The 20,194-nt window shown below is 40.3% G+C and overlaps 2 protein-coding genes across 7 annotated transcripts; both read right to left on the minus strand.

Annotated features, from left to right (window-relative positions):
* Positions 1-420: 420 nt before the first annotated feature.
* arhgap18 (Rho GTPase activating protein 18) lies at positions 421-14,871 on the minus strand. 5 transcript variants are annotated; one of them, XM_086061827.1, is made up of 18 exons: positions 14,722-14,871; positions 7,838-8,015; positions 6,890-7,013; positions 6,614-6,696; positions 6,398-6,547; positions 5,264-5,327; positions 4,925-5,043; positions 4,602-4,673; positions 4,420-4,513; positions 3,822-3,913; positions 3,657-3,734; positions 3,410-3,569; positions 3,107-3,189; positions 1,809-2,015; positions 1,606-1,740; positions 1,358-1,482; positions 1,217-1,272; positions 421-1,103 (listed from the first exon to the last, which is right to left on the minus strand). In XM_086061827.1, exons 1-18 carry the CDS (start codon positions 14,754-14,756, stop codon positions 1,015-1,017), a joined length of 1,944 nt encoding a protein of 647 aa, XP_085917953.1. In that variant the 5' UTR covers positions 14,757-14,871; the 3' UTR covers positions 421-1,014. The 5 variants fall into 5 exon arrangements, with proteins under 5 accessions (XP_085917953.1, XP_085917951.1, XP_085917950.1 ...); XM_086061825.1 differs by lacking the exon at positions 14,722-14,871 and adding an exon at positions 13,434-13,764 and having other exon boundaries at positions 421-1,100; XM_086061824.1 differs by lacking the exon at positions 14,722-14,871 and adding an exon at positions 13,434-13,763 and having other exon boundaries at positions 1,358-1,479.
* Positions 14,872-15,270: 399 nt separating this feature from the next.
* On the minus strand, positions 15,271-20,124 carry fkbp6 (FKBP prolyl isomerase 6). Of its 2 annotated transcripts, XM_086060725.1 has the most exons (9): positions 19,921-20,124; positions 18,922-19,039; positions 18,749-18,838; positions 18,478-18,680; positions 17,633-17,752; positions 17,017-17,214; positions 15,839-15,948; positions 15,609-15,685; positions 15,271-15,515 (listed from the first exon to the last, which is right to left on the minus strand). In XM_086060725.1, exons 1-9 carry the CDS (start codon positions 20,122-20,124, stop codon positions 15,499-15,501), a joined length of 1,137 nt encoding a protein of 378 aa, XP_085916851.1. In that variant the 3' UTR covers positions 15,271-15,498. The 2 variants fall into 2 exon arrangements, with proteins under 2 accessions (XP_085916851.1, XP_085916852.1); XM_086060726.1 differs by lacking the exon at positions 17,633-17,752.
* Between the last annotated feature and the right edge of the window lie 70 nt (positions 20,125-20,194).

Consider the following 20,194-nt stretch of genomic DNA (forward strand, 5'->3'; position numbering starts at 1 on the left):
ATAATAATAATAATTGTTATTATTATTATAATAAAAGTTGAAACAAATAACTGTCGAGTGACACGAATGAAACAATGGTTAAAATTAAAATCAACAATATGTATAGAATATATTCTTTCATTCTGTAACTTGTTTACATATATTGATGGTTCAAAAATAGATACAGATTTATTACTGTAAATAATAGCAGTGAAACACGTCAGCGTTTTAGCATTTTATCACGAACACGTAATTGTAGATTGTCAAGTGCCCGGCAGAGGGCTACAAAGTAGACCAAAACAGGAACTGACTTTGACGGATGTGACGTCGTCAATGAAGCCATTTCAAAATAAATTATTTAACAAATTGAACTTCTGCAAGATGAGGTCATCGGGAAGGAAAGCACAGCACATACAATAAAATGAAAAAACATACAAAAAGTACTTAACTACTGTATATGTTTATTTACATGCAGTAGTAGTGGTCATTTGAAAAGTTTATATATTTTTTCTAAAATCACAGTAAATACAATAATACAAGGCTTAGTTCCATCATTGCGAACATGACAGCTTTGAAAAGCAGCATCCGGTTAAAACTATACACAATCAAAGTATGACCAAAAAAAAAACTGTGATGCAACCACTTTGTATGCAGTCTGAAGGGTAAGGCAGCCGAACAAGCAAGAACAACACAGAACGTGGGATTACATTATTGTGGAGTAAACCATTTGTAGAGACATTTTTTAGGGGTAGGTGGTTAAAGCTCACTGTTGCTTGTGCAGGTCATAACCTCAAACCATCCACAACTCTCCGAGTACCATTCAGGAGATCCGAGAGAGTACAACTAGTGGTTATAAAGACGCTTAAATATGAATATTTCACGGGATATTAGCAAATTGTCATTTTGATCAAATAAACGCACACAGTATAAACACTTCAAGTGGTTTAAAGGCTTTAAGGGGTAGGATTCCTAATTCTGATATAACCAGACAGCGGACGACTGGTTGTAGAACTTTATGCATGGGGTGGATTCCGATCACTGCGCCGATTTAATGACCCATTCGGCTGTGGGGTTGAGCTGGAACAGGTCCTTCATGAAGGTCTCCCCATCCAGTCGCCTCTCTTCTGGAAAAAGGAGAAGACAAGAAGGAAAGGGAATAAAATAGCAAATGAAGATACGCTGGAGCTTCCAATTCAATAGCGCGTAAGCACGAGTAACAACATTCGTCGGAACTTACTGATGTTGCCACCAATTTCATAGAGACACAAGTCCTCTCGCTTCACTGCCACTGAACTGCGTAGACACAAACAAAGTCGCCGTGAGTGACATGTGACATCATCTTGTTGGTTTTGCCATCCAAATGAGAGCCAACCGAGACCTGTCCTGGCTGAGAAAGCGCGTGAGCACGTCGGCCGCCTGCAGGTCTTCGGTGAGCTGGAGGGCCATCGACACTTTGCTGAACTGCGGCGCCTGGACGCGGATGAATCCCTGCGAGCTCTCCTGCTTGGGAAAACAAGAAACGGCCTCAAAGTGTTTAGACCAAAAAAAAAAAAAACGTCTTTACATTCAATGTCATTTAAATTCACGCTCATTATAACTGGCATGACATTTTGTGGCGTAAAATACCTCGGGGGCAACTCGGTCCGGCGGTTTGTCTGTGGTGATCTTCTTCAGCAGCTTCCGCATGGCTCGCTCTTTGTTCTGCTTGCGCTGGCTCTCCATGTTCTGCTGCCGGACCTGCGTCAGGATGAACTTAGGGATCTAAAACACAAACAAAAAAACATTCGATTTAAGTGGTCTTACACGTTGAAGGTGTTTTGGAGTCTTACAGGCCACAGGAGGTTCTGGTATCGAATGAGCAGCCGCACGATGTTGGCGGTGCCGGTCGCCATGGAGAACTCCTGCTGCTCCGTGACTTTTGAGCGACAGCCCTTGAACATGAAGATGTTGGGCGCCATGACGACCGAGACGTTGTTCAGGGTCATTTTGTTCTTGGCCTGGTGCTCGATCACGCGCTGGAAGAACTCCACGAGGGCCTGATGAGAGGGGGGGGGGGAAACAAGCAGATGTGATATTTGTTGAGCCTGAAAAAAAGTCTTCAGTAACACAAAAAAAATTTTTAATTAAAAAAATAATAATAAAATAAAAATGTGTGATATTTGTTGAGCCTTAAAAAAAGTCTTCAGTAACACAATTTTTTTTTTAATTAAAATACATTTTAAAAAACAAAAAAAACAAGGAGATATGATATTTGATGAGCCTGGGAAAAAAAAGTATTCAGTAGCATTCAAAAAATAAAATACAATTAAATAAAAACTTATTTTTTTTAAACAAAGCAGATGTGATATTTGTTGAGCCTGAAAAAAAGTCTTCAGTAACACAAAAAAAAATTTTAATTAAAAAAATAATAATAAAATAAAAATGTGTGATATTTGTTGAGCCTTAAAAAAAGTCTTCAGTAACACAATTTTTTTTTTTAATTAAAATACATTTTAAAAAACAAAAAAAACAAGGAGATATGATATTTGATGAGCCTGGGAAAAAAAAGTATTCAGTAGCATTCAAAAAATAAAATACAATTAAATAAAAACTTATTTTTTTTAAACAAAGCAGATGTGATATTTGTTGAGCCTGGGGAAAAAAGTCTTTAGTAGCACAAAATAATAATAAAATAAAATAAAAAAAAACAAGCAGTTGTGATATTTGTTGAGCCTGAAAAAAAAAAACTTCAGTAACACTAAAAAAAAAAAATATATATATATATATATATATATATATATAAAATAAAATAATAAAAAAACAAAAATATATGATATTTGTTGAGCCTGGAAAAAAATATTCACTACAACTAAAATAAATAAATAAATAAATTTGATTACATTTAATTTAAAAAGCAGATGTGACATTTGTTGAGCCTGGAAAAGAAAGTCTTCTGTAACACACAAAAAAAATAAAAATAAACTGATTCATGCCATTGTTTGCTTTGGTTGTCATGGTAACAACAGTCACAGAACCACTCCCCAAAACAGTGTGATTTGAACCACAGTGTGGAAACAAAGTATGCTGTAATTCTTTTTATCCTCCTTTTAAAATAGTACAGTAGGTCTCCTTAATGAAATGGTTTTACCTTCAAACTGTCCCGATTGGCCTCGGGGAGCAACAGGACCAGCAGGTTCAAAGCTTGCAACTGCTGCTTCTTTGTGGGCAACTCTGAAAACAAAAACAAACAATATTTAAAAAGCGAAAGAGATTCAATTTGAAGATGTTGCAGGGAAGGAACAAGCAAAAAAAAGAAAGAAAAAAAAGTGTATTATCGCTTTCATAAAAATAAAAAAAAGTTAATTAATAATGAATAATTCCTGTAAAAATCAACCTAAATGGACAATCTAAACATCCGCATTTATGTCCTGAATATTTGCCATGCGCGTACTGTTGACGGCGAGGAATGCGTTGAGGTACTCGACGGTCAGCAGGGGGTGCGGCAGCTCCCTGATGAACAACTTGAGGAGGCTGGCGGCGTCGTGCTGCTTCAGCTGTTGCCACGGGAACGTGCCCTCGTAGAAGCACGACTCCAGCTCCTGGCACAGGGACTGAGCGCGCCCGGCAAGTTAGTTACGCACCCGCCCCCCCCCGCGCCGGCGGCCTCTTGTAAAGCGTCAACTCTAAATCGCGCCTACCTTGACTCTTGTGGCGGCGCCAGGGATCCTGAGCAGGCCCTCCGTGTCCAACCCTTCCTCCTCGATATGACTGATAAGCTGCGGACGAGAGGACGCGTTCCAACATGCACTCATAGGTGTCGTACGACCACAATGTTGGATTGAGGAGGCGGCGTGCTCACTCACCCTCTGCAAGACGAAGGGCACTTTGGTCCCGGCCGCCCTCCGCTGGTCCTGATCAAGTAAAGTGGTGAGGGGAACCCCAAACAAACCGCTTTCTAAAAAAAAATAGATATATATTGTGTTAGTCTAATGTACTGAAGGCCCAAGAAAGAGTTCATTCATTAATTTTCTTTGACCTTTCGTCATCAGTTTTTGGATTTTCTGTTGCTGTAACTTTTCATATATTTTTAGACTTTTCTGCCTTTCTGTCAAATTTCTGACATTTTGGGCAATTTAATGGACATATTATGGTCATTTTCTGCTTTTCCTCTTCCTTTTTGAACACTTTATGATCATTTTAGGTATAAAAAAACCCGTTTTCATATACCTTTTGTCTGTCTTTTTAGGACAACTTAAATATTCGGACTTGACATTTTCTGAATATTTAATTATCATTTATTTTATTTTATTATGAATTAATTTAAAGGATATTCTATCTAAAAATGAAATACATATGTAAAACAAATAGTACATCTTTACTCTCTCTCTTTTTTTTCCTTTTTTTTTTACTTCTCTTCCTTCCTATTGTCTATGTGAGAAATCGAAATTTGCGCTTGCGCACCTTTCGTCTTCACTTTGACAGCCTTGTGTGCTTTCAGATCGATGCCGGCCGTGTCGAAAAGCGCCGTCATCTCTACCAGAGCGAGCCTGCGGACCTGATAGAACGAGACAAGACGAGATGATCACAAAGAGATGGATTCAATTATGAGTGTGCTTCTTTTTTTTTTTTTGGGAGGTACTTACCTTTTTCATATCTGGCGGAGACAGATGTTCGACTCTGGTCTGACCGGTTTTATCTTTGAGTAGCTTAAAGTTCTAGAAACGACGATAAAACATATATTATTTTAAATATACTGTATGTTTTATATTTATTTTGTTGTTTTTTTTCTTTTCACTTTAACCATGTTTCTTATCTGCAATACTAGTATCAATCACTAGATGGCACCGTTTCTCCATTTTCAATCTCCATATGACTTCTAAGTGAAATGCTGTGCAGCCGTTCAGGTTAAGCGCATGTATTATCAGTGGCAGCTAAAGCGGCGGCACTAAAAGAGCACTTGTCTCACCGGTAACTTATCATCCGGCGAGTTTGGACTCGCTTGGACCGCGAGGCGAGGCTTGTTGTCCCTGTAAGTGAGCGCCTGCTCCGAGAACGCCACCTCCACATTCATGACCGTCTCCGGTTCTGTCAGGGAACATTACCACATAAGTCACGCTGTAAAAACATGTTTACGAGTATTCCCCTGAAGTGCAGTTAAATCTGAAATGTTTTACTAACAACTTCAAAATGTTCCCCCCCTCAGTTAAAAGCAATCGCATTAAGGCTTGTGCAGCTGTGAGAGCACGCGTGGAACATTTTAGCGTGCAGCTGAGTAATGACGGTAATGCATTAGTGCGAGTGTTACCGGCTGAGCTGGCGTCACTTGGTGCGCTCTCACTTCCCTCTTGGACCTCACATGGCTCTTTGTCCTGCAGCATGACAAAATGTGGAATCCTGCTCAAAGATGTTCAACAGTGCCCACTCGTTATGTTTTTACATTAACTGTCCCGTTAATGAGCGCACAACCTAAGACAGGCTTTTATAAACATTTCACTGGAAGCACTTCACACGAATCACGAATTGTAAACAATCAGCCATCCATTATTTTTTTTTGTCATCATGAGAGTTGCGGGTGAGCTGGAGAGCGGGTGGTTGTCGAGGAATGACTCGCAAAACGTTTGGAGAAGTCGCGCAAAGTGCAAACTCAGCAAAGTTATGTCTGCGTAAGTTGGATAAAGGTTTCTGGGCATTTTTTGGGGGGCCATTATTGCTGCATCAAAATCTATTCATTTACCTATTATACGTTACCAGGGGTGTGCCACAAGGATCAATTCCAAGCCTCATTTTTGTTCTTTTTTTCTATATTAATTAGGGGTGTCAAGCGTTTGAATTTTTTTACATTTTAATTAATCGCATGACTTCAATAGTTAATTGACGATTAATCGCAAATTTTATATCTATACTAAATGTACAATTTTTCCCCCTCTGTTTTCATCCTTTAACGTAAACGTGAACAAAAAGTTAAACTAATAGAAATATGGCTGCATTTTTTTTTAGTCATTGATACAGTAATTTCATAATGATTCATAAAATTGAGTTAAAATTAAAAAGATGTACTGTACTGTAAAAAATGAGTGTGATATTGATTTGTGTTGGTCATTTTTCTGCCACTAGATGGCATAATTTGTAAGACATTGGTGAAAGCTCAGTGCATTTTTCTTTTCATATTAAGCACTATCTCATCTTTAACATGAAATCATCAACTTAACCCCAGTCTCGACAAATATATTTATTATTATTAAATTTATTACTGCTAAATTTTGCTGCATTGCGAAAGGAATTACCCCAGTACAGGCTTTCCAAGTAATCGTACGTTAAAAAAATTTGTGGCGTTAAAGGAATTTTAAATGGACTCAAAATTAACACACTAATTTTGACACCCGTAATATTAATATTAATGAGATCCGATCCAATGTGTATTAGAACAACACGTTCCAACCTTTTCAGGCAGTCTAAATATATCCCGGACGTCGGGCAGGTGCTGCCGGTTGCGCCGCCGCAGCGTCTGCTGTAGCGAGGTCAGGCGCCGCTCCACCGCCGCCGCTTGAGCTCGGGTCAGCGTGGACAGGAACGCGGCACTGTCCTCTTCCTGTCAATGAAGTGCTCGGTAAATAAGCGCTACATATGGAATGAGGGGGAGATGATTGATTGACACCTGCTCCTGCTCGGCCGCCAGCGAACCATCAAAGAGGCGCGCTAGTCCCGCCTCCGTCAGCCACGCTTCCTCCTGCTCACCCTCTGGAAAAGACAAATAAGGTCATTAAAGCTGTCATGAAATTTCCCACGGATCCACGTTTGAAAAAATGAGCAGAGGAGCGACATACAAATGCAGTAAGAGGAAGTCGGGACTAATCAGGAAGTACGTATATATCATATCATAACCCTCATAAAAGTGCCAAAATAAACGACAGTAGCCGAGCATGGGTCCCACCGTCGGGGGGTTTCGGCTGCTCCTCTTCGTCATTTCCACCCTCGCCTCCCCCCTTCTCTGCAGAGCGGCTGATGTTCTCCACCTCCTTCCAGTAGTCATCCATCTCCAACTCATCCAGGGAGTCCTGTGAAAAGGTTTCACAAAGGCTTCAAAGAACATGCATCCATTCTTTTCTTTTTTTCTTTCTTTTCTTTTTTTTTTTTTACAGTGGTTGCCCTCAGTTTAAAGGTTGATCTGGAGACTAGCAGATTTTCTTTTGTCTAATCTCCTCAGACAACTTGTTCCCTTGCTTCCTTCTAAATATGGTATTCTGGTTAACATTGGAATACGAATTTAAGCAGCAAAATTTTGCCGTTTTTGTCCATCACAGGGGGCGGCCATTTTGCCACTTGCTATCGAGCTAAGATGACATCAATGTTGCTCAAGTCTGACGTAACAACCAATCACAGCTTCAGAAAACCAGTGAGCTCTGATTGGTTGTTGCCTGAGCCCTGAGCAACTGTAACGTCATCTTCAGTCGACAGCAAGTGGCAAAATGGTGGATTTTGCTTCATAACTCATATTCCACAAATGCAGTATTAATCAGAATGTCATGTTTAGACTAGTGAGGTCACATTTAACCAGAGATGGCAAATCCAGGTCCAGAAATTTAAAACCGTGCCACAGTTTGGCATTAGCCACTCGTGCTAGCTCGCTAGCCGGTAAACAAGCACCAGGAGAGCTAGCTAGGGAGCTAGCTAACTAGCACCTAGGGCTAAAGCCAAACTGTGGCAGGGTTTTTACTTTCTGGACCTGGATTTGCCACCTCTGCGTATAACATTTTGTCAAGAAAAGTTTTAAGTTTGACTTCCACTTTAAAAAGGCCGACTGACTGGTTACAAGTTTGAAGCTAGCTGTAATGCTAACTGGAGGACACACTTGTGGTGAAATAGAGTGAGAGTAGTAAACCTGGGAGTTGCAGCGCTGCCATGGCGGCCCCGTTCGCAGCCTGGTCTTGGGACTGTGTCTGGGGCTGGAGCCAGGATTGGAGCAGACGGAGGGCCTGGGCCGCTGGCTCTCCGCGCTGGGGTTGTCGCCAGGAAGTGTGCTGTGATTCTGCTGGACGCTGTAGTGGCCCGTCCTTCGGCTGCAGGGAAAACAAAAGTTGCGGGGCCCGGACTTGAGCAACTCATCACAACTACAATATTCATGCCGATTAAGGAGGTCAAACGGTCGCTTGTGATCGATCTCAGGACCGAAAGTCACTTTTGTTTAAACTTTGCACCTGGATTAATAGCACAGTTATGGCAGGGGCCTCGCGTCTAATAGAAGATTGTGGCTTTGTAAGCGTTTCATGGTCACAATAGAATGCCAGATAACCTCAATATGCTTTTCAGTTTTGTAAGCTATAGTAACAAAATACATAAAGTCCAGTCCAGCTGTTCAAATTTAACAGTATGTTATACTCATTTAGCAACAGCAAACATACTGCTGTAGACGTTTTTGTTGTTATATTCTAAACAATCCCCCGGAATAACCCAAAAATTGGGTTTAAAAAGCCCAACAACAACAATTTCATAAAGTTGGGTCAAATTGGCCTAAATCGGTCCAGTTTTGGCTCAAATTTGATTTTTTTTTACCCAACTTTTTGGGGGAATGTACCATTTTGGGTGGTTGATTTAGAAATAACAACCACTTATTTTGTGTTGGTTTTTCATTTTGACCCAACTTTTTGGCTTAAGAGAACTAAGCCAAAAAGTTGTGTTGGCCCCTTTTAGACCCAATTTGGTTTGTTTTTGTTTTTTGACCCAACGGGTTTTAGAGTGTAGGTACACAATTAAATGAAATAAACCAACAGAACAATCCCACCCCATAAAAAAATAAAATAAAATGCAGTGAAATAAAATAAATAAAATCGGGTTGTTTTGTGGGTTATTCATTTCATCCAAAAAGTTGCAAGTTGTAACTTTTGTTTTTGAAGTCTTAACTATAGTGTGGTAATCTATGTTTTGTATGCCCCCACTGGCCAGGTATGGCTATTACATTTAAAATGTGTGCACTTCCTTCTGGGTAAAGGTTTAAAAAGCAAGATGGCTGCCTTAGCTCTCGGTGTGTGCGTGTACGTGTGTCTTAAGGTTTTTTCAAGCGTTATTAGCATCACTCGTGATATTCTGCAATATTTCAAGATGAAGGGATTAGTTTTTGTTCATGAATCAACTCTTCAAACTACCCATCAGCCATAACCCGGTTCCTGACCTCATCGCCCTGCTGAGACCTGCGCTCGTCTTTGAATTAAGAACATGGAAATCTTTTGAAAAATGGCACAAACGCAACCGATGAGCTAAAAACAATCCGAGCAGAACAACCTTAGTTCTCTAAAGTTCAACTATGACGTTAGCTCTAACATAGCCACACAAGCCAAAAAGCACACATCCAAAACACTTTTGCCATCTCATTAATACCTACAGTTGAACCCAAAGCAACGGTTTGGCCCCTCCCGTCATCACGCACCGCCTTCACCTCGACTCTTCTTCAGCCTTTGACGGATTTTTCCTCGCCTCGCTTACTTCTACTGATCCTCCTAATCAGCTTCTCCTCCCACTGCTTCCGGCTACACAATTGATACCAAATCCATTCTGACCGCTTTTCGGTCCCGTTCCCCCGGCCGCAACGCACGGCTAGCTCTACACCGGCGCGCTCATCTGCGAGGAATGACAAAAATGCATCATGTGAGATTTGTTGACCAAGGAAGTGGTTCCACCTGGCAGGCGGCACATGAGCAAACAGTGGGAGTTAATCATTGAACTTCATCAAAAATAGAACGAATAAATGTTTGACAGGCCCATAAAATCGGACATTAGCACACTTACAAAAAAAAGCACGTAAACACACGTGCGGGTTTGTACACAGGGAAGTGAATTCAAATTTGCCACCCAAACAAGACTGAATTTATTGGTTATTTCCTAACCGATATTTTTTGCACATTATTAACCAACTAAAAGTGTTGAAATAGATTTACGCCAAATCTATTCCCACTCTTGAATGCTTCATTCTGCGGGAGCCGTGCTCCATTATGACGCCTCAAGATTGAAAGTCTGGATGTTTATTTGAGAAGAGTGAGAGAAAATAGGTTAGCTTTAGGTTGTTGCTGTTTTTCCCCAATGGATTGCTGCAGTGCTTTGGTACAATAACAACAAGCTAGCCAACAAGGTAAGTGTGTGCCACTGCGTAGCTAGCTCATGGTTTCATTTATAGCATCGCTCATAGCTTGTGAAAATGCTTTTGAAAATGACAGTTAGCAAATTTTTTAGCATATTAAATAAGCCTTCTTGTACCACGTGACCACGTTTGCATACCTTCTAAACCTCGGACAGACTTCAGTTTTTGTATTTTTCCCCTTCATTTTTGTATTGTTTTGTTTCTTGTCCATTAAAAAAAGGCTCATTCACACAACACTACACACTTCTTGTTGTTGATGACGTGCTGGTCAAAGACAATAGGGCCTCTTTTCACTGAGGGAACATTAGCACCCTTGTTATTTATGTGACGCCAAAGGGACACAATGTACTATTTTGAAATGCGCTCATTATCCCACCTTTTATCACCCGAGCGCTCCGTGAACAGAACAAACAGGAAGTGAGGCACGACGCGCGCACTCGGGCCGCCGCGGCCCGAGTGCGTGTTTGTAGACGGCCCGCTGTGGTCTCCAATGTGGCTGGAGACGACCAGGAGGGACGCGCGCCAGCTGACGGGTCAGAATATTAGGGAAACCAGCACCAGCGAATGAAACAGGCTGTTACGACTTGCGCGAGTGTTGCTTCCATTCATCAACAGGTGTCAGCTGTCCTTTCTCAAAGACAGACCGTCTCTGTTTTTCTTTTTGCAACACACACACACGCACACGCTTGTTTTACTATTTTTGTGGGGTCATCTCATTGACATTAATGCATTTCCTAGCCCCTTGCCCTAACCCCAACCATCAAAAATGATTGCCTACCCCCCATTCCTTACCCTGACCTCAACCAAAACCCAATTCAAACCTTAACTCTAAAACCAAGTCTTGACTCTCAAAAAGAGGTCTAAACTTGTGGGGCCCAGCAAAATGGCCCCACATGGACGGGTGGGCCCAAAAACTCTGTGAAATCCCAGAATGTTGGCCCCACTATGTTACCAAAACAAGGCCACACACACACACCGTTTGAATCTGATGCGGTGATTACAACAAATCCAATCCATTTTCCTGTTGCTGTTTGCTGAAAAACTCACATTTTGACATCCTAAATAGGGCAACAAAATTGTTTTTAAATAGGAAAATAAGCTAACTTTATCCTGGTTGTTATGAAGACTTGGCTGCATGCGAATTTTTCTCTTTATTTCCCAGAATCAAGTCATCCGTCAACAAATTATTTAAGGATAATATAAAATGAAGGAGACATTTTAAGTAGTTTGTTCCACGGTTTAAACTTCAAATATTCAGTAGGTGATCTTGATCAACTTTTTTTGGGGGGGGTCAATTGCACGCATTTTTTTTTCTACTTATCTGCTTATTATACTTCTGTAAGTTGCTCTATTTCCATTACATGCCAAAGTTTATTATTACCAAAAGATGAACGTCAACTTCCTGGCGTGTTGTCGGACATCCGCAATTTTCTGCCCGTCTTGTCATTTCAAAGGGAAACAATGACCACAAAAATAGGATGCACACGCATGCACATCCATGTACGCACACACTGCTGTGGGTGGCAAGACAAAAGGCAGGCTTGTAATGTGATGCGGTGTTTTTTTGCTGGTTAGTGGGACGAGCCATCTGGAACACGTGCGCTCACATACATGTACAAAACTGGGGCTAGCTTTGTTGTTGTTGTTGTTGTTGTTTTTTTCCACAGCAGTCATTTTGACACGGTAAATAATACTTCATGTGTAGGTTCAATGGCATTAATTAGGTTCAATTCCATTTAGGATTCGAGTAATGGAAGTTGTATTTGAATGAAGTCAAATTGCGGCGCTCCTAAAACAATTCGTCTCATGGCGATCTACAACTTTGACACGGTGTCAACACTCACTGAAAAGCAGGCGTGGTCATTTTGTCACCATTTGGACCTTCGCTCGGAGATGAGCGCACGACAGTTCTACGCACACACAATCACAAAGCCATCTCTGCGCTGTGGGCGTGTAAACATGACAAGGCGTTTAAGTGCCTGTGGATGGTCGCTTCGACGCGATTTTAGTTCCCGTGTGGCAAATTAGCAGCTTTCGGACTAACGTTGAGGCTTTCTGTGTGCGTTCCTCGTTGATTGTGAACGTCGTCATGTGATGTCGACAATGAGCCGCGGCGACGACAAAGGGGAAAAGCAGAACACAAGCACGCATTCACGAATGAATGGATGGATGAAGAAAGAAACCGTTTTATGGGTCCATATACGCACGTGTTGTGTTCTCTGTTCCTCGCTAGATTTTATTGTTTTTGTCCAGCTATTGTTTTATGGCTACGGCTTATAATGACTGTAATATCTATACTAGTTTCTGGTATCTCCTATGGCAATTTAGCTTCGTTTTAAGCTAGCTCACTTTCATTGGACAAAATGATGTGGTTCGGTTAAACATTTTAGTGTTGTTACGCACAATGTTTCATTATTTTTTGTGCTTTATGTGACAGTTTGGCTGTAAACATCAACTGGGGGTGACGAGAAAACTTGAAGCAAGCATGCTTTGTCTCTTAAATGGAAAACTGCGATTGAGATCAAGCACTATGGAATACTTTTAAAAGTTAGTACGCTTTCACAAGTTTAAATTTAGAGCATGTGGAGTTTTCACCAATCAACATGTGTAACAGTCTATTTTTTTTTTTTTTTTTTAAATGCTGCTCACTGATCTGAGGTCTCGCGTGATTTTAGAGGCCTACCTCTCGAGGTTACCTCGAAACACTTTTCTGAATCAATGTACGTCATGAATCTGCCGACTGGTAGTTACTCATTTAACAGCTTAACAGATGACCTTGGACCTTAAGATAATTGAGACTTGCTTTAATGTTCAACGGTTTCTTCATTAGGAATATCTCACGAGAAAAACGGCCGGCCATTGATTCATGCACGATCACTCTCACAGCTGGGGATATTTCAATGAGCATAGCATGCATGTTTTGGAATTTGAGGGGAGTATTCCCCCATGTATGGGAAGAACATGCAAACTTCACACAGAGAGGGCCCAAGCCAAGATTCGAACCCAGAACTTCTCGACAAAGATGCACCCGAAATGACCCTCAAGACTCTTCACATTATTCAAAGAGTTTTGGATTCTTGGAACTATTGCAGCTAACCTAAAAAGGAGCACCCGAGCACATAAAAACTGTCTGCATTACAAAAGTTTCTGATTATGAAGGCTCAAAGGAAACGCATAGCCCGAAAGCAGTGGGCGGGGCCAGGACATCTGCTGCCTTGCAACTTTTTTAGCAAGTAAGCGCGGTCAACTTGTAGCCGGATGACTCGCCAACGATGCCGCCGATGTTCTACCAGCGGTATAACACGGCGCGACAGTTAAGGAGAAGAAAGCGAGCACAAAGTCCCACCTGGTGGCCTGCGGGTCGTGCTCCTGACTCGGAGGACACGCGATAGACAGTCCAGGCTGGGCCAAGAGTTCCGCGTTGCTGTGGTAACCCGTCAAGACCACTCCCTGGGACTCCTGCTGCCGACTCATGTTTCGCCCCCCTGCAGCTGCCTCTCGGATCTATCTTGCCAACAATATGACGTCCGCTTGGCCCTCCATCGCGAGTGTACGCCCGTCGGCCGCTAGTCGCTACCGACGCATCGTGCGCTTAAACTTTTCCCTTCTCGTCTTCGTCTTCGTCTTGCGCTAGAATATAAGTGTGTCATCGAGACGTGGGCTGGGCGTTATTGAGCGCGGGGGGCTGGGCTCGCCGGGGGAACAGCGTGGCGCGATTGGCTGGAAGCGTAAGGGATAAGTTTGAAAAGTTACAGCGACCCCTGCAGGCCGCGGTTGGACACTGCTCGAACGGGACAGCGCTTTTATTCTCAACATTTGAGTCAGGAAATAATAAATGATGTCGTATTACTACACAATTAAGAGATATGTTCCACAGAGAGAGGAAAAAAATCCTCAACTTTAACTGCTTGGCAATTAGGTTTTCCCCTCGAACTTTTTTTACGCATTTACTTCCGCACCAAACACATCTTGTCCAATGAACGCTCTGGAATGGATCACGTGGTTTACGCATTTAGGTCAACTCGGATTTCTCAAGATTTGACAAGAAGGAAAAAAAACAAGCCTATTCAATATAAAATGTAAATTTAGTAATTTTTCATATATTTTGTTTGGTAGTGTGAACATGTTTACTTTAATTGTTTTCAAAAGACAACAAATACGAACATTACCAACAGTGAGTTACATCAATGTTGACGGATTATATTCATTTTCTTTAAGTGTACAGTACTGACATTTACATGGAAAATGTATTTCTCAACCTTAACGACGCAACGTAAACAGAAATGGGTCATTACAGTGAAAATAAAAAACGTTTATGTGAGGTTACAAAGTGTACTGTACATGAAAGAAAACTGGTGGTTGTTTGCATCCACATTAAGTAAAGAGTGAATAAATCCCACTCCTGCACATTTTGGATGGCCATCCCTCCAAAACGCCACCAAAAAACCAATGAGGATACGTCAGCCAAAGCAAAGCACATCACACCTCAACATGTGATGCTAAGTTCCGTTTCCTTCTTTAGGAGGAAGAATTTGAACCCATGAAAATATGACACGTTTGTAACTTATGGCAAAATATGGTAAACATTTAGTGACCAATGACGCTCCAAAATGGTTGAACCAAGTGTGATTTACCTGAGGTGAAGGTAGAAAGCCAGCCTGGGGACCATGTTGCCCCGTTTGCGTCCAACCGTGCCGTCTCTCTCGCCGAAGACGACTTTCTTCTCACCATGTGCTCGGGGATGACGTTAACGCACACACACGCACACACACACACACACACACAGGCAAGTCGATTAGCCCGGGAGGTCAATCAGATTGTCCTGCTTTCTTGCCCCTCCCCCCTTTTCTGATCCCGTCATCCCTTCTCTCATTCTCTCTCTCCATGCTTTCCCTTCAACTTCCCACTCTTGCATCTTTACACCGCCATTAAGACGGCGCTAAGTGGCGTGGAAGTGCACCGACTCGTTCCGAGAGCTGGTTTGAAAAAAAATAAGAAACGTATTAAATAATGCACAGCTTGATTATGGAGTATGTAATCCTCGGGTTCTCATATTTAATGACACTCCAACCATTCACTTGCATGCTGGACTTACTTGTTAAACAGATGGTTCCACTTTGCGATGCCGCTGGGTTTTTACAGCAGTTAAAGCTGCTAGAACTCATCACAAAACAGGGGCAAGATTGCGCAACAATTTCCAATTATTTATTTGTGTTTTGGCAATACTTCTATCAAACAGGATATTCAACATGGGAGGACATAAATGTATATTGTAACTTATGGGAGGTGGAACAAAAACAGAAATAGAAACAAAGAGCAATGTACTTGTTGTCTGCGTGGGAACATCTCAGGGAGAACAATATGAAGTTTATTCTAACAACGCCGTGTGACTCGGGTTCCGCAGTGGCTCCTCACTTACGTGAATCATCTGCAATGGATGCACACGACGTTTTCGCTAAACATGTTGTGAAATATGGACAACAATTGGAATGTTTTTTTTTTTTTTTAGTAGATAGCTTACCATCTGGCGTCTTCTTCCAGCCTGGAAACATCTTTCTGCACAAGTCGCTCTCTTTGTCCAGGTGTTCTTTGTAGCACCTGCAACGGGCGCAGATCAAAATGAAGAATGCTCAATTGCGGAGGGTATCGCATTAAGAAGTTTGACGTGGCACCAGCGCGCCTCATCGTTGGCCGCGAGTGTGCGTACATCACGGGTAAGAGTGCGGACAGCCGCTCCGCTTTACTACTTACATGGTGACGATCTTCAGGAGGTTGTTGATGTTGCTATCAAACGGCTTCCTGGCCTGGGCCTTCGCCAGGCAACCGTGAGCGCTCTCATAATCCTGCAGCTCCACGTACGCCTGGCGTGGACCCAAAGTGGAATGCAGGACGAGGCCGGAGACAAAACACACCCGAAATATTTGTTCTCTGTTATCTCCAAGAAGAAAATGTATTTACAGTAATATCCTATTCAGTCAGTTTCAGTCAACAGCAGAGGGCGGTATAACGCCAACATGGCCGCCGTTGAGATGAATGAAAACCAATGGATTCATTCGCTTCAATAAAGTTTTTTTTTTGATGACGTTCAAAAAGCTACTTCTAAAAGAATGGGCAAAAAAAAGTAAAAGACTAAAAGGACAAAGTCAAATTCTGCCTGTCATTCATGCTTTTATTATTTTAAAGGGACCAAAAAAAGAAGTTAATTTAATTGTTGGTTATCTGAATTTTATTCTGCCAAATATCAGATCTGACATTGGATAAATTATTATTTTTTTAAATCCATATAAGTCCGACCATAAAATTTTTGACTTGACTCTTTAACTCATTCATTTCCATCGACGGCTTAAGACGGCAAAAAATAATTTTAACTATTTCTATAGTTTAACATTTTTTCCCACTTTTGTTAACTAGAGTATCAAAACCTATATATATTTTTTATTGTATTAGAACGGATATAAAATTTGTGATTAATCGTGAGTTAACTAGTTAAGTCATGCGATTAATTACGATAAAAAATTGTAATCTCCCCTAATTAAAAAAATAAATAAATAAATAAAATTTTAAAGAAAAGATGATAAAAAATTAGGGGCATCAGGCGATTAAAATTTGTAATCGTAATTAATCGCATGACTTCACTAGTTAACTCACGATTAATCACAAATTTATATCTGTGCTAAATGAGAAAAAAAAATTCTAAGCTTTCATACTCTTGTTAACAAAAATGAAAAAAAAAAGTTAAACTAATATAAATAGTTAAAATAATTTTTGTACGTCTATTGCTGTCAATGGCAGTGAATGAGTTAATGACTCATATAAGATGCGGAAAATAATCAAATACTGCAGTATTTTATATTCATAGCTCATTTCTTTTTCACATTTGACCAAACAGTCTCATAATTAAAAAAAAAGAAAAATGACGGCAATCAGACCTGTGCACAGCGGTAAAGTGCCTTGGCGCTGCCGCAGTTGATGTCCAAAGCGTTCTTGGCATACTTGAGAGTTTTCTTTGGGCTGTCCAGACGCAGCTCCGTGAAGGCCAGATTCAGATAAAGAGGCAGCAGCGCCGCTTGGATCTCCGTCTGTTCGGCATCGCTGGGATTCTCCCTGTTGCCCAGCAACCCCAATGCCTGTTGTTCAAGCGCAGAAGGCCAAACGTAAACACGATAAAAGAGGATGTCATGTAAAGTGATGCAATGTTTTGGCTAACCGTCATTCCGGTATAAAGAGAAGTTCGTCTCTGTATCATACGACTACGCTCGCTGATTCGCAAATCAGCATTCGCCGACAGGGCGGCAAACTTCTAATGATGATGCAAGGAATGGTCCCCGGGTCACTATTTGTAGTGGTGAAAGCTTTAACGTATTAGCCATTTTTGTGTTCTTTTTTTAAACACCCAAAGATGCCACAAGATGGCGCCAAAGACTTAAAAAATACTATTTCTACAGAAATATACTTCTGCAGTGGCAAGACCAAAAACAACAACAACTGAAAACGCTTAATCAAAAAAAAAAAAAGCACACTCCACATTCGGCTTGACTCTTTCACCTGCTTGTAGCGCTCTTTGGCTTTTTCGTAGCGACTCTGATTGAAGCATCTGTTGCCGAAAGAACGAAGCGTGTTGACCACTTCGATCACTTTGAAAATGGGAAACTCGTTCTGCTCCCCCTGAAGACAGAAATATCTCAATGCGAAATAAACTAAATAAAACAATATCCCATGTCTGATTTTAATTGATTTTTTTTGCATTCGCTTACTGAATTTTTTTTTTTTTTTAAACACTATAATAAAAAATCCCATGTCTGATTTTAATTGATTTTTTTTGCATTCGCTTATTAAAAATGATTTTTTTTAGAAAACACTATGATAAAAAAAAATCCTATGTCTGATTTTAATAGATTTTTTTGCATTCGCTTATTGAAGATTTTTTTTTAAACACTAATAAAAAAAATCCCATGTCTAATATTTGTAAAAATACTATTAAAAAAACTATATAAAAAAATCCCATGTCTGATTTTAATTGATTTTTTTTGCATTGGCTTATTGAAGATTTTTTTTTAAACACTAATAAAAAAAATCCCATGTCTAATATTTGTAAAAATACTATTAAAAAAACTATATAAAAAAATCCCATGTCTGATTTTAATTGATTTTTTTTGCATTGGCTTATTGAAAATGATTTTTTTTAGAAAACACTATGATAAAAAAAAAATCCTATGTCTGATTTTAATTGATTTTTTTGCATTCGCTTATTGAAGAAGATTTTTTTTAAAACACTAATAAAAAAAATCCCATGTCTAATTTTCATTGATTTTTTTGCATTCGCTTATTGAAAATATTTTTGGGAAAAACACTATAATTAGAAAAAAATATATATTCTTGTTGCTCCCTACCGGAGTAAGTTGGACAAATTCATCCACTTGCGCCGAGTCCATGAAATCGATGATCTGGATCTCGAACAAAACGCGTGCAGCGGCGGGGACGAGTGGCGGGCATCCCATGTGTCCGTAGGCGTAGCGTGGCTGCAGCAGGAAGCGTGAGAACTCGCCTTTGCGCATGGTCAGCAGGCCCAGCTCCATTCCCACCAGCGTCACATCTGTTTGAATCACGGTCACACAGTTTAAAGTTGACTAGCCGCAGCATTGTCACGCATCATGACACCACCTCGGCCCAGCTTCATAAGTGGGGGATGCTTGAGGTGAGTCGTGGTCTCAAACGGCTTGTCCGAATATTCCAGGAAGCCGGAGAAATGCACTACGCGGAAACACAGGATTGAGTACTTAAAAAAAGAGACACATTTCACTGTTTACATTCACTGAAAGATTTATAAGAATTACTCAAGACTGAAGCATTTTGGGGCACGGGGGGACCGGCTCCAGGGTGGACCAGCTCTTTTAGGATCCCGCCATCGCCCAGGATATCCTCCATCTGCTGCTGCAGATAGTCAAATGGACTCTAACAAAGCACAGAGACTAAAACAATCAGTTACACTAAAACTACACAAAAATCAACTAAACTTTCTCTTCAGAGCTCATATTTGACTTAGAACACTTCCTTGCCTCCAATTTGTAGGATTCTTTCTTATTTCATATTTGATTCTGCTCTGTTAAGTTATGAAATTGGTCGGTGCCTATTTTGGTAATTAGATATTACATTTAGAAACATATATATATATATATATATATATATATATATATATATATATATATATATATATATATATATATATATATATATATATATAACTTTTTTGTTTCAATACCAAAATTTAAATGCCGTTTGCTTTTCCCGTTTGTTGTCTGGAACGAGGTCTAACAAGAGTTTGATTTTCAGTTTGTATTTTTAAAACGAAAATAGAATATAGCACGGGACATAATTCGAAAAAACGGATCGTATATTTCTTTTGGATTTAAGTTGTCACCAACAGCATTTCTCATACAGACCAGGAGATGGCGACGGTTTTAAACCGTTTGTTTTGGAAAATAAAAATACTATAAAATCAACCTGTTATTAAACTTTTTCTTACTCGTCCAGACAACAAGAAAATCAAGCTGTATCTAATTTTGGGTGTTTCCATTTTAAAACAAAATCATGATACCATTGTTTTTTCTACTTTTAGTACCTGCTTCCAAACGTAAAATGGCAGATTTGTTAAATTTAAAATGGTGAATTTATGGTATTCATTCATTCATGTAAATAACCTTTCAAGGTTAGAAATGGCGTAAAAGCAGTTGTTAATAGTTCAGTAAATACAAGTAGCTACTCACGACTTAGCTTCGTTAGCACTTCATGAGCAAAGTTTATGTATTTTTATTTTTATTGAACAAACAACTCACCAGATTTTGCTCCAACGCTACAACGGCCTGCAAAATATCTCGTAATCCGTTTAAGGACATTTTAGCTGCGATAACAAATTCGTTTCCAAAAATGAAATAGTATTTTGTTTTCCGTGCCACTTCTTTGCTTTCGCTACACGTGTTGGACCTGAGGCCACGTGACCAACCCAGAAATGCCTGTTGACAAAGGTACATTAAAAACATCCATCCATCCTTTAAAAAAAGAAAGTAGTAATAATAATATGGATAAAATCATAAAAATAAAACACAAGTG

Source organism: Leptonotus elevatus, chromosome 18 (genome assembly GCF_054856555.1).
Source record: "Leptonotus elevatus isolate MCC_2025b chromosome 18, RoL_Lele_1.0, whole genome shotgun sequence".
Classification (NCBI taxonomy): Eukaryota; Metazoa; Chordata; class Actinopteri; order Syngnathiformes; family Syngnathidae; genus Leptonotus; species Leptonotus elevatus.

Bases quoted from the DNA above. Each gene is read 5' to 3' on its own strand.
- arhgap18 (XM_086061823.1), bottom strand. From the start codon at position 13,561: ATGAGTCGGCAGCAGGAGTCCCAGGGAGTGGTCTTGACGGGTTACCAC. The intron at 8,016-13,433 runs GTGGGACTTTGT...TTTTCCCTGCAG, and splicing joins CACGACCCGCAGGCCACCAG to CCGAAGGACGGGCCACTACA. The intron at 2,016-3,106 runs GTAAAACCATTT...CCCTCTCATCAG, and splicing joins CCAATCGGGACAGTTTGAAG to GCCCTCGTGGAGTTCTTCCA.
- fkbp6 (XM_086060725.1), bottom strand. From the start codon at position 20,124: ATGTTTTTAATGTACCTTTGTCAACAGGCATTTCTGGGTTGGTCACGT. The intron at 17,215-17,632 runs GTGAAAGAGTCA...CTTGAACAACAG, and splicing joins CCAAAGAGCGCTACAAGCAG to GCATTGGGGTTGCTGGGCAA. The intron at 15,686-15,838 runs GTAAGTAGTAAA...CGCCCGTTGCAG, and splicing joins CTCCTGAAGATCGTCACCAT to GTGCTACAAAGAACACCTGG.